Source organism: Phlebotomus papatasi, chromosome 5 (genome assembly GCF_024763615.1).
Source record: "Phlebotomus papatasi isolate M1 chromosome 5, Ppap_2.1, whole genome shotgun sequence".
NCBI classification, from domain to species: Eukaryota; Metazoa; Arthropoda; class Insecta; order Diptera; family Psychodidae; genus Phlebotomus; species Phlebotomus papatasi.
Window position 1 is genome coordinate 204983 of NC_077226.1, and position 18287 is coordinate 223269.

At 35.4% G+C, this 18287-nt stretch overlaps 2 protein-coding genes and 1 long non-coding RNA gene across 3 annotated transcripts; 1 reads left to right on the forward strand and 2 right to left on the reverse strand.

Moving 5' to 3' along the window:
* Positions 1-962: 962 nt before the first annotated feature.
* LOC129808699 (plasminogen activator inhibitor 1 RNA-binding protein-like) lies at positions 963-9277 on the reverse strand. The gene is made up of 4 exons (XM_055858480.1): positions 8731-9277; positions 8260-8532; positions 1825-2300; positions 963-1703 (listed from the first exon to the last, which is right to left on the reverse strand). Exons 1-4 carry the CDS (start codon positions 9053-9055, stop codon positions 1503-1505), a joined length of 1275 nt encoding a protein of 424 aa, XP_055714455.1. The 5' UTR covers positions 9056-9277; the 3' UTR covers positions 963-1502.
* Positions 9278-11688: 2411 nt separating this feature from the next.
* LOC129808701 (uncharacterized) lies at positions 11689-17882 on the reverse strand. The gene is made up of 3 exons (XR_008752448.1): positions 17513-17882; positions 17026-17213; positions 11689-12155 (listed from the first exon to the last, which is right to left on the reverse strand). It is a non-coding gene; the product is annotated as an uncharacterized LOC129808701 (long non-coding RNA).
* On the forward strand, positions 14329-15993 carry LOC129808700 (uncharacterized). The gene is made up of 2 exons (XM_055858481.1): positions 14329-14492; positions 14641-15993. The coding sequence occupies exon 2, from the start codon at positions 15042-15044 to the stop codon at positions 15933-15935; it is 894 nt and encodes a 297-aa protein (XP_055714456.1). The 5' UTR covers positions 14329-14492; positions 14641-15041; the 3' UTR covers positions 15936-15993.
* Positions 17883-18287: the final 405 nt, after the last annotated feature.

An 18287-nucleotide genomic window follows, 5' to 3' on the forward strand; every position in this document is an offset into this window, starting at 1 on the left:
TTCTAGAATATTTGAACTTCGTGGGACCAACACCAGGGGCGCCACAGTCGAAAAACCAATTTCAATATCACATAACCTCAATTATCTCGACACGTGCTTAACCGATTTTGATGATTACTTTGACATAATTATAGAGGATATTTGTCTCTATATTTCGTCCATACACCATTTTTCGATCAGATAATGCGATCTGTCCGATTTTGCCGTTTAAGTGTGAAAAAATTGATTTTTCCCATAATAACGCTTTGAAATCACTCAGATGCCAATTTGACTGCCTCTACTCCACCAAGACACTTAAAATAGGGGTTTAAATGGAAAGTCTCACAAAATACAACAATTCTTTGATATAGTTGAAGTTCAACAAATGACTACTTGGGGAACTCTGGATGAAAAAACGAGTTAAGAAACAAAAAACCTCGATTATCTTGGCTTCTGAGTAATCGATGAGTTCAAGTTCTACGGCAAAATTATAGAGAACATTCTGGTCTACATTTCACCCATATAACACTTTTCTGTCAGTTCATCCAAATCTTTGATATTTTGGTTTTAATACAAAACTTGTATAATTTCACGAATTTGATTCAAAATAACTGAATGGCGACTCACAATTTCAGCTCTAAATCGAATTTGCATGCACTCCGAGTTAGCACATGTTAAGAATCTCACCTACAATAAGGCTGGCTTCAGACCTAAGGCTTAGCCCAGTTTCCAATGGTCTCGAAATTCAAAATAGCAACCAATTTTATTGGTTTTTCAAAATTTAGTGGATCACTTCGCCATGTTGACCAATCTTAAGTGATAATTATTGAAAAAATCTTGATTAAGAAGAAGTTAGAGAAGTTAAGCTATATGGCTAAGCCTTAGGTCTGAAACCCGTATAAGCTGGATCTAGGCTTATCACTAGCTTTTCCTCTCGAAATCTCCCTTTCTGACAAAAAATCGTTGAAAAAAAAAACACATGCTTTCGTCTGTTATAGGTTGGTTTTTTTTTATTAATTTATTTCTTTTTGTTTTCACTTCTTTCTCAAATCTTACACTACAATTCATTATTTCTTACTGCATTTTTTTTTATTCATCTCTCATTTTATTAATTCATATTGAATGACAATTGTTTATTTACTTCAAAAATTTTAAAAATGTTCCGTTGACATTTCTGTTTTCAATTCGACAAAATAAAAACTTAAATGAATAAAAGAGAATTATATTGTGTTTTTCTTCTTTTTTTTTTTCTTTTACCCATATTTCTTTTTCATTTCTCTCTCTTTCGGTTTAGTTAGGTGGTAAAGAAAAATTTAAAAAAAAAAAACACAAACAGGATTGTAGATCTAAAATATATAGTAAAATTAAAAAAAAAAACCAAGAAAAGCGGCACGGGCGCAGGTTTTTTTTGTTGTTTTTTTTTTTTTTTTTTTAATGAAAAGAAAGGAGTTCGACAAGAAGACGCGTTCATGGTGCCCAAAACGTTCTTCTACCAAAAATTTAATAAAAAAAAAGAAAGAAATTCACTTGGTGGCGTCCTCCTTGGCGTACATGGGCACTAATTTGGGTGCCTGACGCACCATGGACGAGGCATTTAGGAGCCCAAGGGACGGGAAATCCTTCTCATCGTCCACTTTTGGGGCTGCATGGAAGTGAGCATCATCGCGAAAATGCGAACGAGTTGATTCACTGTTGCGCGGCTCACGTGGTCGCTCGCGGTCCTCCTGTCAAAAAAAAAAAAAACAGAAAGAAAATTGACATTTTTAAATTTGAAAATGTCAAAATAACTGACAAATGAAAGAAGAAAAAGAAACACCAAAAAGAACATCTTGAAGAAAAACTCACCCCATCATTGCGTCGATTGCGAGCCATTTGACGTCCACCGCCTGGGGTATTTCCCCCACCACCGCCACCGCCTCCTCCTGCTCCACCTGCCCCACCCCCTCCACCACTCGCACGAGCCCTCCCACCGCGCCCACCGCGCCCCATTTGCCCTGCACGGCGTCCGTCGTTGAAGTGAAATTCAATATCGAGAATGTGCTTCTGACGTGTCGCCCTCTGTTGCACAGCAGTCGCATCATTTTCCCCATCATCCACCCCACTCTGTCGCTTCGCCTCCAGCGCCACCATCTTCTGCCACTGACTGAGGTCTTCCCCTTCGCCCGCCTTGCGCAAATTGTACTGTGGTGGCTTAGATTTGCCCGCACGCAGTGCCTTGTATTCATCCAGGGTGAGCTCTTTGGTTTCCTCATCTTGATTTGGTGACTGATTCACTGGTTCATCCGTTGCACCGCCATCTTGTCCGTCTGCTCGGGTTTCGCCTAAAAAAAAAGAAAACAAAAGACAAACAAACATTTGAAGAGCTTCTTTGACAGACATTACCGATGAAAATTCTTTGTTTTCCCCGGGGATTTCAATGAAACCTTTATGGCGACCTCTCCTGGAGTGCCCACAGAGCTAGGGTAAAGGTGTCTACACATTACAGTAGACCAGAGGTGTGCAAGAAACCGTTGAAACCGAATTAACGTCAAAATAAGTTTGTTATAGTAGCGTTTTGACCATTGATGTACATGTTTCATTTGACGTTAATTCGGTTTCAACGGTTTCTTGCACACCTCTGCAGTAGACTCTCTCTCAATCGTGAATATGGGGCAAAATGTCATCCGGTTTAGCGATAGAATTGAGCGTCAAAGCCTTTGTAAATCCCGGCTAGGAATTTCTAACAACCAACAGCGAAAAGTAACAGAATGTTAACAGCCGCTGTTAACAATTTCATGCAAATGGAAAGTAGGTGACGGTTGGCATGAAATTCATGCCAGTGCTGTTAGGTTTTTCAGGTATTTTAGCGCTCCAAGCGGTCGATCGCAAATACTTTGCTTTTGACATTTGACTGATATGCGGTGATTGTGAAACTTGTGAAAAAGTGTAAAACTTGTGTCCAGATCTTAATTTTCTGCAAAATAAATAATGAGGTGAGTACCAAAGAAATAGGTAATTGTGTTAGAAAACTAAGAAAAGTGTAAGGTTACATTGAAGTACACTTTTATTTGCTGAAAATGAGGAAACTTCTAAGAGTCATTTGACTGCCAAAATCCTGGCCAGAGGGTCTAGAGAACAGGTGTTATGTCTTATTTATACACCTCAGAATTACACCTGGACCAGTTTGTCTGGGAAATTTGGACTGAAACCTCAGAAAATTGGGGAAAATCTGTGAACTTCCGCGGGTCAAAGTCTTCCTTTTGTTTTTGACAAATTCCTGGACAAAAGATCACCGGGAGTGGATTTTGAACTGAATCATCCCTGTCTTCAATACTTCCTACTCTTCCACTAACATTTGTCAGGAAAATTTGGACTGAAATCTCAAAATAATTGAGAAAATCCATCGAATCCCGGAAACGCAAAATTTCTTTCTTGTTTTTGACAATTTCTTGGTCAGAACACCACCGGGAGTGGATATTTGTCTTAATTATCCCTGTCTACAATAGCTCCTCATCATTCAGTAACGTCCGTCCGGGAAATTTGGACTGAAACCTCATAAAATTGGAGGAAATCTGTGAACTTGGTCGCGTCAAAGTCTTCCTTGTGTTTTTGATAAATTCCACGTCAGAAGATCACCGGGAATGGATTTTGAACTGAATCATTCCTGTCTTCAAAACTTCCTACTCTTCTAGTAACGTTTGTCAGGAAAATTTGGACTGAAATCCCAAAAAAATTGAGAAAATCCGTCGAATCCCTGTGATACAAAATTTCTTTCCTGTTTTTGACAATTTCTTGGTCCGAACACCACCGGGAGTGGACATTAGTCTCAATTATCCGTGTCTGTACTAGCTCCTTCTCATTCAGTAACGATTGTCTGGAAAATTTGGACTGAAATCTCATAAAATGGAGGAAAATCTTTGAACTTCCATCATTCAAAGTTTTACTCTTGCTTTTGATAAATTCTTGGTCACAATACCACCGGGAGTGGATATTAGTCTCAATTATCCTTGTCTACAATAATTCTTCCTCATTCAGTAGCGTTTGTCCAGGAAATTTATGTATTACAAATTTTACAGAGGTGAAAGAATCTTTAGAGTTTCACGAATTAGAACTTTTTGTTTGTTGTTTATCAATATGATCTAAAGAGTATTATACGGGCTTCAGACCTGAGGTTTAGTCACATGGCTTAACTTATCTAATTCTTTATCAGTCCAATATTTTTGGAAAATTTGAATTAAGATTGAATTATTATTGGTAAATGGTCTATAAGGTCTATAAAATTTTGAAAAACCAATAAAATTGGTTGTTGTTTGTATTTTTTATGCCTTCGGTTACTGGGCTAAACATCTAATCTGAAAACCACTTGAGGAAAGATCTCAAGTCCCTTTTATTCACATCTTGCTTTGTTGCAATATTCTTTTTATTTTATTTGTAACAGATATGGCATTCAAAAAGATCCAGAATCCACGGAACCTTCAAGAATTCGAGAACAACTTACAATAACAATTTTGGAAAGGCGAATTTGTAAGCATGCTTTTTATTTATTTATTTTTTTTTCATTTTCATCAGTAAAATATGAAAATTTTCTCTTAATATTAAAACTTCTCATCTTTATTTTCTTTCAAATATAACTTTTAAAAAGTAAATCGAGTAAATGAGAGTAAATTTCATTTAATTTTTAAACATTTGCTTTTAAATCGGCAGGCGGAGATTTCACGCAATCCTACAAGGATCTTATGTCTGTGATAACCTAATGCTGCAGTATAACCTGGGAATTATGGAAAAAAGGATTCATCCAAACGCGAATTTGTGCAATATATGGAAAGGTGAGTAATTTCAAACTAATCTTGGTTCCTAATTTAAAACTTAAAAAATATGTATTTTAGCTGCGAGCGGACTTCAAAAAGTAGGATTTAAAAGAGGAGGTCTTTGGAGTTTACAGCTGCCCATAATAGTCAATACGCAAAGCGTCAAAGAATAAGATCCGGTTCTCCCGTGAAAACCAACTGCCAGATTCAACAGTCAAATTGAAATATCAATTTGACTAAAAAAGTTTTCGAGAATACCTAAAGTAATTTTTTTTTATTTTCCTGTTTATAAGATTTGTAATTCTTGAGGATAATTAATGTTTTCCTTTTTTTGTTCATAAGCTTTTCAATTCACAAAGTCCATAAATTTACGTAATTGTTCACGTTAAACTATTTTTTTAAATTTTCAAGTCAATTCTCTAAGTTTTCCTATTTTTCTATTGATAAGTTTTTCAATTTATAAACTTCATAAATTTATGAAATTTTTGACTTCACCTAATTTTTAAAAAATGTCCAAATTAGTTTTCGAAGTCAATTTTTTCATATTTTTTTACAATTTATAAAATTCATAAATTTATGAAGTTTATTTTTATTTTATTTTATTTATTAATTTCTCAAACAAATAGGGTTCGCCCCTCTTACAATGTTTGGCAAAAGAAGAAGAAAAAGAAAAAAAAAAGGTTATTGACAAAATTTAAGTAAGTGGATATAAGGCAAAGGCAATATTGAAAAAAAAAGTAAATTAATTTATTAGGACTGAGACTGGAAGTACCCTGTTATTCCGTCAACGGATAGTCGGGCATTCGGGGGAATAGAATTATATAAAACTATCCCCTTGACAAAAAGCGTGCGGGAGAGCTGATTCGAGCTAGCTCTAGGAACCAAGAGTCCGCGGACCCTGGCAGAGGCCCCGGGAATCAGGAGTGAGGCCAAGTATTGCGGTCTCCCAGAAATTATCAAACGGAAAAGGAATGACACCGCTCTCAGACGAAGAAGTGATGGGAGATCACAACCCACCAGGATATTGCGATGCTCGGAGATGTGATCACGGGGGCCGAGGCCACAAACGTACCTGACACAGCCGTGGAAGGTTACAGATAGCCTCCGCAGTGTGTCACAATCCGCTGCGAAGAACAGTTCAGCCCCATATGTTATTATGGGTATAAGCAACGCCTTCACCAAGAGAAGTCGAGTATTTTTTGGCGTGAGCTCACGATACCTACGAAGCGTCCGCAGAGTACAATAAACTCTTTGGTTGATATGAGAAATGTGGTCTGACCAGGAGAAGGACGAATTGAAGATGACGCCGAGATTGCGTGCTTTCTCAACAAACGGAATCGATTCTCCGTAGATTGTGAGAGGTGGAATCGGACCACACAACGACCTTTTAGATATTATAAGGGCCTGTGACTTTTTAGGGTTTAAATGAAGGCCATTATGAATCGCCCAGGACTCTATGCGAGCTAAAACCATGTTTAGGTGGTTAAAAGTCTCTGTTGGATTACTTGGGTCACCATCAGAAAACACTTGCAGGTCATCTGCATATAGATGGTAAGAGCAACCGAGTAAGGACGACGGAAGGTCATTTATAAACAATGAGAAGAGAAGTGGGCCCAATAGCGACCCCTGAGCCACGCCACAAAGCAAACTTGCAGGCCCAGACAAGCGACCACCTGCCCTGACTCTCTGAGTGCGTCCACCGAGGTAGGACCTAACCAGAGACACGGCGGGAGAAGAGAAATTAAATTTTTGGCACAGTTTAAAGCAAAGGAGGTCATGAGGAATGCTATCGAAAGCTTTGGAAAAATCTAAAAGAAGTAGCACGACAAATTTACGATTATCCAGAGACTGAGCAATATCATGTTGTACACGAAGTAATGCAGAAGTAGTGCTGTGCCCAGCGCGAAATCCTGACTGAAATTCAGCAAGAAGACGCGCAGAGTCTAAATAAACAGTGATCTGCTCTAGAAGTAAGGCCTCAAAAACTTTAGAAAGAACGGGTAATAGACTTATTGGTCTATAGTCCGACAGATTCACTGGGTTACCAACTTTAGGAATGGGTATTACCAAAGCTGACTTCCATAGAATTGGATAGGAAGAGGAAGTGATAATGAAATTAAATGTGCTACATAGGATTGGTAGAATAACCGGGAGAATCAATCGAACAAAAGCCAAGGAGACCTCATCATCCCCCTTTGCCTCAGATCTAACACGTGAGATGGCAAAAATTACTTCCTGGGGCGACACACACTGAAAACCGAAGCCCTCCCAAGGCTCATGAGGCAATGGTGGGCAGGTAACAGGTGCAGCCGCCACACTAGAAGTGAAGTACCTATTTAGTTGATCGGCATCAGGGCCAGATGCAACTGAAGAGCGAAGAGATGGTTTCAGGCCAAGCCGTCTGATATTTCTCCAGAGAATATTAGGTGGAAGATCAGTATCGAGACACCGTGAGTAATACGCTTTTTTAGCTCTGCGAATCTGGGACGAAACTCTATTGCGCAAACTAATGAAGATAGCGCGATCGGAAGAGAGACCACTGCGCTTCCATTTTTTACGAGCTGCCTCGCGTTTCTTCATGCTCTTCAAGATAGGAATAGTCAAGATAGGAATAGGAAAGTTGTTGACGTTAAACTATTTTTTTAAAAATGTTCAAGTTAATTGTCGAAGTTATTTTTTTTTCTTCGATTTTTTCTTATTATTGATGTTAAAATGTTCAAAGAAATTTAATATACCTTAATAAATAATTTTTTTTAATAATAAATTCACGCTTTTTTATTTTAAAATTAAAAAAAAACAACCAATAAAAAATATATAAAAATTAACAGAATGGTAACGACGCTGTTAGAATTCTGTTAGATAGTTCATCTATCATCCGCCACGAGCTCTGCTCCTATGACATTTTCATGTTAAAGTTGGTGATGTTTGTTCGGCAAATTAACAGCTCTGTTACTATTTCTGTTAACAACTAGCAGCTAGTTGTTAACACTGTATTGGCCGGGTTATTACATTTAATCTGGTTTTTTTCAAATTTTGTATTTTTTTTTTTTCAAACTTTCTTCTTTCCAAACATTGTAAGAGGGGCGAACCCTATTTGTTTGTGATATGAAATAATAATAATAATAATAATAATAAAAATTTGTGTATAAAAGGTGATCGATTTTTGGAAATAAATCAGTTAAACTGACCAAGAACTCCAAGTCTTGCGTTATAAATATAATAAACAAATTGTGCTATTTGCAAAAAAATTCCATACATTGCAGATAGACTTTTTTTTATCAACGATGTTGCATATTGTGCATTCTTTTAGATTTTTTTTTTATTTTAGTATAATAAATAATTTTTTCTCGAATTTATTTGCTGTAACTGACAAATTATTATTCTTTCAATATTTGTTTATATAAAATAATTCATTTGGGGTTTGTTTCTCATTGAAATGTTATTAAAAAGAAAAAAACAAATGCCTCAAAAAAAATAAATAAATAAGACTGACCTTCGCTCCATTCGGCAGGATGTTGCTTGGGTACCAATTCATCGATAACTTCCTGCTTCGGTGAGCCCCAATTGTGAGCCCCACCGCCATCGCGTTTGTCCACAGCTTTAACACCAGTTTTATCGCTTCCGGATTGTCGATCGAATTCCCGTTTACCCCGTTGCGGTGCCCCATCGAAGCGACGCCTTCTCGGTTTATCATCGGACAATCCATTGGACACCGGAGGACCACGATCTGCCTCACGATTGCGCCTGTTCTTCTTCTCGACCGTTTCTAAACACACAAAAATTCAAAAAAAAAAAAACAAATTTAAAAAAAAAAGAAAAATTCGCGAAAAGGCACCAAACACAACGAAAATGGCCAATAGCACGTGGTGCAATGAAGAAGCAAACCGGCAAAAAGATTTAAAAAAAAAGTTTATCTGACAAAAGGTAGGAGGGACGCAAAGGGGGGCACAAAGGGGGTACTAACCATCGCGCTTTGGGGCGGTGGGTTTATCATCACGCATCTGCCTTTTGTCATTGTTAGTGGCCTTGGGGGCTGTACGATTTGCCTGTGCTGCCCTCTGCTGATTATTTATCATAGCTGACTTATTTTCCTTCTCAGCCGCTGCCGATGGTATCTTCCGGACTGTTGGCTGTGGTGCAGCAGCATCTTTTGCCTGAATTGGTGCTGTTTTCTCTTTTGGTGCCTTCTTTTTAACCGTTATCACTGTCTCAAGGGGATCCGTCGTCTCATCGTCAATGTAGAACAATTCATAGCGATTGTCTACACTAATGCCATATGTGTTCTCCATGGTGTAGCCAGTTAACCGGGAATACACACTGATAACACACAAAACACTTTAATCCACCGATGATGGAGATTTTGGTGGATTTTTTGAGACCGTATTGGACTTTCTGTCACTTGGCTTGAGAGAAAGATGCGCCTTTTCAGTCACGCACAAAAATTACACCCTTCTCAGAGCACCGTGTGTCACCTTGCGATGCCTTGCGCGATGACAAATGTCAAAAAAAAGGTTATGACGCCAACTGCCAGACCCAATAAATAAAGCCGCGTGGATAAATATTGGAGAAATCTGATGAATTTCCATGGAAAAAACCAAGGGGGAGATATTACAGTAATAAACTCTCGCAAATTCGGCTCTTTTAACACTTTAAAACCCAAAGTGGCATTTTAGGGTAAATTAAGCTTATTCAAAACCTGCTCCAAATGGAAACTTTTCGCTACTCCAAATGGAAACGTCATTTTTTCCATTATGAATACAATACTAAATTATTACACAGTACAACAAAATGAAACTTTTTTTCTTGGGATGGAAAATGATGAGTAGTTTCTTGTTCCTTGATGTATCCTGAATATTTCTCCAGAAGAAACTTGTGGTCCATCACGTCAAGTTTCTGAGATATCTTAAGAAAAAGATCTTTAAGAAATTTTTCGAAATATTTGAAAAATATCGTTTATAATCAATTACGGTACATCCAAGGATGTTGGTATCAAAGGATATCTCAAGGATGTATAGAGGAGGATTCAAGGACAATCTTCCTTGAACATCGCATGTCCCTATCCCTTCATTTTTTAGATTTGTTTCATAAACCCCTCATAAAGTCAATTTTGCTTTAAATAAAACGAAAATCCGTTCATATTCACAAATTTTAATTTGTTAATTTCTCAGAAAAATTAAAAGTGTACCTTTTCACCATCGAATTTTCCATCGATCGACCATGTTTTCCAATGAAAAACACAATGAGGTGACTGTTGTTGATTTGCTTTGTTTAACATTTATGTCATTGTTTCTGGATAATTTGAGTTAAATTAAGTGCTAATCTTTATTGTTAATGGCACGTGAAGTTTTCAAATGAAATAATTACTAACTTCGTGAACAAAAAGGGTTTTTCTGAAGTGTCTGCAAATGCTTCAATAGGAAACGCCGGAAATATGATTTTTTTTGGAGAGATTTTCTTCTTGTTTTAGATGGGAAAAGAGAAAAGACCAGGAATAAGAACAAATCATGCACTCAGGAGCACCCCCGTCGGATTTGATTTTTTTTGGAGAGATTTTCTTGTTTTAGATGGGAAAAGAGAAAAGACCAGGAATAAGAACAAATCATGCACTCAGGAGCACCCCCGTCGGATTTAACAGTTACACCATGAAAGATTTTTTACTCTCTATTTAAAAATTTCCGTTAGTTTTCAAATACCAATAAAGTACCTGTTCTCAATAAGAGATGTCACATTTCAGGGTTGTAATTAGGGGTAACATATTTTTGCAAATTCAATTTTATTATAAATATATTTTTTCTCTTGTTTATTTCTCTTTTAGATTATAACAGGGTAAATTAAGCTAATTCAAAACCTCTTCCAAATGGAAATTTTTCGCTACTCAAAATGGAAACGTCATTGTTTTCACGATAAATTCAGTACTAAATTATTATATTTATATATTTTCTATACCACAGTTTCATTATTTAGTTAATTTTGCTCTAAATAAAGCGAAAATCCATGCATATTCACAAATTTTAATTTGTTAATTTCTCAGAAAAATTAAAAGTGTACCTTTTCACCATCGAATTTTTTATTTATCGACCATGTTTTCCAATTAAAAACACAATGGGGTGACTGTTCTTTATTCGTTTTGTTTAACATTTATCTCACATTTCTGGGTCATTTTAGTTAAATTAAGTGCTAATCTTTATTGTTAACGGTACGTAAAGTTTTCAAATGAAAGAATTACCTATTTCGTGAACAAAAAGGGTTTTTCAGAAGTGTCTGCAAATATTTCAATAGGAAACCCCGGAAATATGATTTGTTTTGAGAAATTTTAATATTGTTTTAGATGGGGAAAGAGAAAAGACTAGGAATAATAACAAATCTTGAACACAGGAGCAACTCAACAAGGTTTTGGAAGCATTTCGTCGGGGTTTCACTTACACTGTTTGTCTCCAATTAAGAAATTTTCCTTGTCTCCATTTTTATTAATATGTTTCCAATAGAAGCATTTTATGTTTGCGTATTTTTCTTGTATTTAAGAAGTTTTCAAATTATATCTAAAGAATTTTGACTAAACAATAACATTCTAGAAGAGTCAAGGAGCAAATTTATGTAATTCTCTTCAGAAAAAAGATGAACTTAATGTGTTGAATCTTCTGTCATAGTTAAAGCGTCAGGAAATGGTTTTGAATTAGGACATTTACCCTAGTTATAAAATATATAAAAGGGTCAACTCGTTTTGCCACCGTTTTACTTTTTTCAATTTAGCTAAAAATAAATAATTTTAATGCTTCAAAGCTTTGTTCGGCCTATTTGTAACACAGGCTTTAGAAAGATATTTTAAAATATTTCACATTTTTATCTTAAGTTCGTTTAGGATGAGAAAGAAAACAAAATATATAGCTTTTTTAACTAAGATTATATTTATGATCATGTTCATTTGTTACAGATCAGATTTTTCAATAAGACTTGCATATTCAATTCTTTTTTACAGAAATCTTGCTGCATTTTGTTGTATGATTTAAGTTTTTTTTTTAATTTTGAATATCAATACATGTTTTGAGCAAGTGCTCTTGAAAGCAGACATAAAGAAAAGTTAATCAGAAAGCAATATTTGCGGCCACCGCCATCTGAGCGTTGCTGACCAACCTCCAGAGCTAAACGGTGGAAATGCTCCTTCTGAGGTTGTATAATTATCGAATCACTGGCCGTATTGCATGGCTCCGATATGTCATCTTCGAATTCAATCCACTCGACTTCGTCGCAATCATCGTCCATGGCACTGTAGTCGCTGACGGATGACTTTTGGAGTTCTACCATTGTAGCGTAGATTTTCGAACTATGACTCCCAAGCTGTGCATTGTCATCAAGATGAACACCAGAATCTGCTTGTGTCTGCCTTAAGTCCTATGATCAGGAAATTTATTTCAGGAATTTCTCAGGAGAATATCTTGTGTAATTGGTAGGCAATGAGTGAAATGATATATTTCTCAATTTATGATGCAATTGCACTACATTCTAGTCATTCTATTGATATCTCTAATCTTTTTACTTCGAGGTCGGTAACATTTCAAGTCAAAAACAAAACAATGTAAAGTAATTGAGAAAAATTCTAATTATAAAAAAATCGCAAAATTTGTTTCCTTATGATAAGTTATCAACTGTTCTATTCCATACAATTAATCTTCAAATTTAGAATGGCAAAAATTCTAAGAGGGGAAGAAAGAATAATATATATGGCGTTTATTTTTAAATGAATACTATACGGTTCCTATTGTGTAAATCTGGACTTAATATCATTGAATTTTAAAGTGGGTCAGGGAGGTCATCCCGAGTTTTTGTAATTTTGAGATTTTGATGTACTCAGATAGAGAATTTAATAAATTTTCAGATAACATATAGAACTAACTTACTTTGTTAGAAATATTTTTCACAATTTTAATCTCTTACATGCACAATTAATTAGAAGTAAAGGGGAACAAATATGAATTTCTTGCGCCATTTTTGTGAGGTAGGGAACCAACTGTCACTAGTTGGTCCCCTATTCTTTTATTTCAGAAAAATTTAATAGAGCTTTGGAAAAACAAGGGACCATCTTCACTACATACAAGAAAAGAACATATTTTATAAGTTAAAAACGTGAAAATTTCAATGTTTATAATTGTGCTCAGACAAATAGAAAAGAATCAAACAGTTATTGTACAAAAATTTGCGTAAGATATTTATTTATAACGAATTGAATATTTAATACTGTCTCCTGAAAAATGACTCAGATTGAGATGAACTCCTTTAAAATCCAATGAGCGATATATAAATGGTTATCATTGAACCAACAATATTACTATGAAGTCATGTGAGGTTGTACAGGCTCTATTTTATGCCTATATCGTAATTTAGAAGATAAATAAGATGTTTTTTTGGTAACAGAATGAAACTTTTGCGATAAAATTGCTCTTATGAAGATAAACCTTTAAGATTCTATAGGATATTACGACGAACAAACAAAGTGTTTTCAAACTAAAATGCAATATATTTTGATTTTCCTAAGATTAATCTTTTAATTAAATAATTTACTGGTAAGATAAGTTTGTTAATTGCAACTTTTATTTTTCTAGACTTATTCTAGTCTATAGAAAAATAAACATAGATATTTTTAAAGCGAATTTATCAAAGTTTAATTTGAAATTTAAAAAAAAACCAAAAATTTGCGATAATTTATATTTTTGAAATATATCAAAATCCGGTACATTACCAATTCATTAGCGGTTGAGACCGATGCAGCCGGGTTTAGGATTTCGATACCTTTTAATTAAATCAAAAATCGACCAATTTGTTTGAGAAATAAGCCCTCCAGAATCATTGAAATTAATAAATGCAAGATTGCGATTTTTTCTGGTCTTGGGTGTCTGGTCGAAATATTCGTCCGGACTTGCTCTGAAACACACCGAAAATGATCCGAATCCGTAGGGCCAAATATAAAGTAAAAACGTATTTTTTTGAAAGGGATGGAGGGGTTGGGGTGTGTGAATTGGGTAAGTGAATTTTCTAGAATACATTGATTTCTGGGGGGTCATCGATAACCTAAAGTTGATATCTCTTGCTGTTTAAAAACTACAGTGCTGTCAATTTATAAAAAGTGGACTGTATATAAGTACGCTCGTAGATCTCGAACACAACAAAATATCGTATAAATAAGTTAGATTTATGGATGAAGATTCATATTAGTGTAATCTTTGCAATCATCTCTTATTAGATCAAAAGAAAAAATCAAAACCATGCGACATTAAACTAGCAATTTTTGATTTCGATTTCAAGGAAATTCAAGAAAAGTAGCAATTTACTCTACATTTTCTTATTATTTTGAATATAAAATAATATTTATAGTAAGGCCATGTAACTCCGACGATTGCAAAACTCGGATGCCGCGACCGATTTAACTCCGATACATCCACTTAAAATATAATTTATATTTTTATTTCTGTAATTAATTACTGAAGTATCATAATATAACTATTCTACTTTAAGAAAAACCAAAAATTATATTTTTATCGGTTTAGTAAGTGGGTAAAAGAAATATTTTTTAAGCTCGGGTCAGCTGGGTTGTGTACTAAAAATTTAATTTCTGAGAAAATTTTGCTGTTGACAGCTCGTCGCTGGAAAAAGTTTAGTGTTTTTTCTATATAATAAAACATTATTTGCAATCAAAATTATTAATAAAAGTTAGTGTAGTTATTGATCTACAAGGTGAGTAAGAGTTTATTGATAATATAAATAATTCATACAGAAATAAGTGATTTTTGTGAATGTTTACATTTCGATGCATGTCGGATGCGGTGAAAGTCAATGTTTTGGTTCAGAATTTGCATTGTTCAGGACTCTTTTTCTGTTTCAGATGCCAAAGGGAACAAAAGAAAAGACCTATAAGGACAAGCCCGACTCTAAGGAAGGTATTAGGAATGCCTTGCAGTATGTACGAGATGGTTCTACCATAGCATATGCATCCAAAACATTTAATGTCCCAAGAACAACACTGCATAACAAATTGACCGGCAAATACCCAGAGGAGTGCCCAAATGCAATGGCAGGCCAACAATTCTTTCAAAAGAACAGGAAAAAGAACTTGTCAAATGGATCCTGGGATGTGCGGATGGCTGGCATCCCATCGGGAAGGAACAAGTTCTGGACAGCGTTAAACTCATCTGTGAGGTCTACAAAATTCCAAACCATTTTACAGCTGGAAGACCCGGAGACGTTTAGTTCAGGAATTTTCTTAAGCGTCATCCAGAGCTCAGCATGCGCAAGCCAAAATCCTTCTCATTGGAAAGAGCTACTGTTACTGCTGAAGACCTCACGGAATGGTTTCAGAATTGTCTTAAATATTTCACAGAACACAACCTTCTGAGCATTTCACCAGACCGTGTTTTTAATTGCGACGAAAGTGCCTTCTTTTTGACACCGGAAGATGGAAATGTCATGTCCAGGAGAGGTTCACGTGTAGTTCCATCTCTTAAAAATTCAGGACCGAAGCAATGTATCACAGTACTCCTCAGGGTGTCAGCTACTGGCGAACTTGCTCCTCCAATGGCTGTTCATAAAACTGACATTACTCCAAAAATTGCCATTCACAACGCAGAAGGATGGAAAATGGGAACGTCACCACAGAGTGGCTGTATGGATGGGCCACTTTTCTATGCTGGTCTTTATTTCCCGAAAATTGTTTTCCAACATTCAGAGGAGTCCATTATCAATAACCAGCACGATCAGGCCACCGACAATAATCCTTCAAATGATCCAGTCATCCCTGGAAACCAACTCTGTGCAACTTCTGAGACTCAACCGATCTTCGACACACTAAAACAATGCTATTTCTGGCCAGGAGAAATTCCAAAACGGCGTCAGAAGAAGAGGGTCAAAGCCAGCAATGTCAAACACCAGTATATTGTATCTTCCGAGGAAATTATCGCGGAACAGGAGGAAAAATTGAGGCAGGATTTACAAAAAAAGAAAGAAATTGCTGAACGGAAGTTGACCAGAGAGAGGAACAAAAATATAAGAGCAGAAGAAAAGGAGATAAAACTAAAGGAGAAACACATGGTAAAGGAAAAGGCTCAAATGCCAATTGAAGCTGAAAAGAAAAAACGTGGAAGGAAGTCAGCCAAGAAAACCGAGGAAAAATCAAAGAATTGAGTGCAATCTTAAAATAAATAAAAATATATATAATTAAATAATAAATTAATGAAATGAATTGGTGGAATAAAACTCTAAAAAATGTTTTTGAAATAATATCTTCTCATTTTTATGCATTAAACTTTTCCTTAAAATGAGCATCCGAGTTTCATCGAATTCAACGGAGTTACAAAAAAGCATCGCAGTAACATTCTTGCGCATATATTAATATTATCGTAATTTTATTAATTTTCATCAATATTATTGCTAAAATTCTATTTCTATTATGATTCTAAATTAAACAAAGAATAATTCTATTGATTTGGAATGGCGAAAAAAATATTTCATCAGTCCAAAAACAAGCATTAAAGTCGCACTCAATGAAAAGTATCCGGATTACCTCTCTTTACTATATTTAATACGAGAAATAAATGTTTATTTATTTTGTCCATGATCTTCTAAAAGAACTAAGAGATTTCTAATCAGAACAATCCTATAGGACATTTGCAATACTGTTCTACATCCACGTCTAAGAGACCACTTTCTTCCATCATGAAGAGAAATATGCATAAATTTAACCATAGAATAAAATTACTGAGAAAATTCTCAAAATTTGATAGGTACGTGGTAATTAGTAAGATTTCTGTTTTTCTTAATGACATGTTTTTCAACAAAAAGATCAGCAACAAATATTATATAAACTACTCGGTGGCAGCCATAATCCCGAAAGCCAAAATCACGAAAGCCAAAATCCCGAACGCCAAAATCCCGAAAAGGCCAAAATCCCGAATTTCTCAAATCCTGAAAGGGGTGGAATTATATGGAGGAAAATGTTTAGAATAATTTTCCAAGACACAGAAGATTTCCCTTTGCCTCCAGCAAGCGCGGGTGCAATCGTGGGAGTAGCTATGACACTTTTAAGAATTCGGGATTTTGGCTTTCGGGATTTTGGTGTTCGGGATTTTGGCTTTCGGGATTTTGGCGTTCGGGATTTTGACCGGGACCCAAACTACTATATTAAATTAGTTATAAATCTTTATATATCTTTACATTTATCTTATTCAATAAAATTTCAGCTCATTTTGCGCAATAAGGAAAAAATGTTACTTACAATCGGAAGAGCAGTTGGATCCAAAAAAATGCACATATTTGAAGCGCTGCGTTTTAGAAGTATTTTTCTGTTTGATATCTTCTGGCCTGAAGTGCATGCTGCACACATACTTATCCTTCCCTACAAGGGACATAGAGAGCTCTAGACGTGTAGCCCAAATTTCCCGAACTTGCAAGTTACTTGGAAATCTAAAAAAAAAAAATAATTCCAAAACAAAATTGCAAAAATACAAGTCAGAGATATTTTTTAGCATATTTTCTTTTATCCCACTTTCCACTTGTTTCTAATCTTTAGTTTAAATTATTTTCTTTAGTTTTATTAAAAAAAAAAGAAATGTGCAATATAGCCTCTTCGTCAATTCACCAAACCTAATTACACGAATATTGAGTTGGTTTTTATTCGAAAACTCATTTTCTATAAGCTCAAACAATTTTTTCACTGATTTAAAAAAAGCAATTGAAGATGTTTTTTCGCAAGACAAAATTACCCCTAAATACTATCCTGTCGAATATGTTGGCCGGGAAGATTTTCACTGTATCCACATTTTTCAGAATTTTTTTCTATTCATATTAATCGCCGCTTAGAACAAATTACACCCCCACGCATTCACAATTAAATAAGCTTTCACTCACTATTTTTCACTAAAATTGCTGCGTCAAAAGAAAGAAGAAAATTGTAACTTACCTGTGGAAGGTCACCCCATTGGGATTTCGGTGCTTAGAGTTGAAGCAATTCACGACCGCACACTTCATTTTTCACACGTTTTACTGCACGAATGTCTTCACTCACACTCACTAATCACTGGAAATTATATTTTTTCTACAACTTGCTGATTTTCTCACTTCTTTTACTCACAAAACTCTGGACCATGCAAATCAAAAAAACACAACAATGCGGGGATTGTCAAGGGGTTACGGATCTGTCCGCGGCGTGTCGCTCGCGTCATGCCTTCATGGTGCAAATTTGAATTCTCTATAGAAATTTGGCCAAAATAACGAACATTCCAGGGGGGTGCTCAGGAGCAACTCAACAAGGTTTTGGAAGTCTTTCGTCGCTTTTTCACTTCCACTGTTTGTCTCCAATTAGAAACTTTCCCTTGTCTCCATTTGGATTAATATGCATCCAATAGAAGCATTTTGCACTCGCGTATTTTTCTTGTATTTAAGAAGTTTTCAAATTATATTTAAAGAATTTTCACTAAACTGTAACATTCCAGAAGAGTCAAGAAACAAATTTGTGTAATTCTCTTTACAAAAAAATAT

Coding starts and splice junctions, on each gene's coding strand:
- LOC129808699 (XM_055858480.1), bottom strand. CDS start 9,055: ATGGAGAACACATATGGCATTAGTGTAGACAATCGCTATGAATTGTTC. Junction 8,533..8,730: donor CACCGCCCCAAAGCGCGATG/GTTAGTACCCCC, acceptor TTGTGTGTTTAG/AAACGGTCGAGAAGAAGAAC. Junction 2,301..8,259: donor TCCTGCCGAATGGAGCGAAG/GTCAGTCTTATT, acceptor CTTTTTTTTTAG/GCGAAACCCGAGCAGACGGA.
- LOC129808700 (XM_055858481.1), top strand. CDS start 15,042: ATGCGCAAGCCAAAATCCTTCTCATTGGAAAGAGCTACTGTTACTGCT.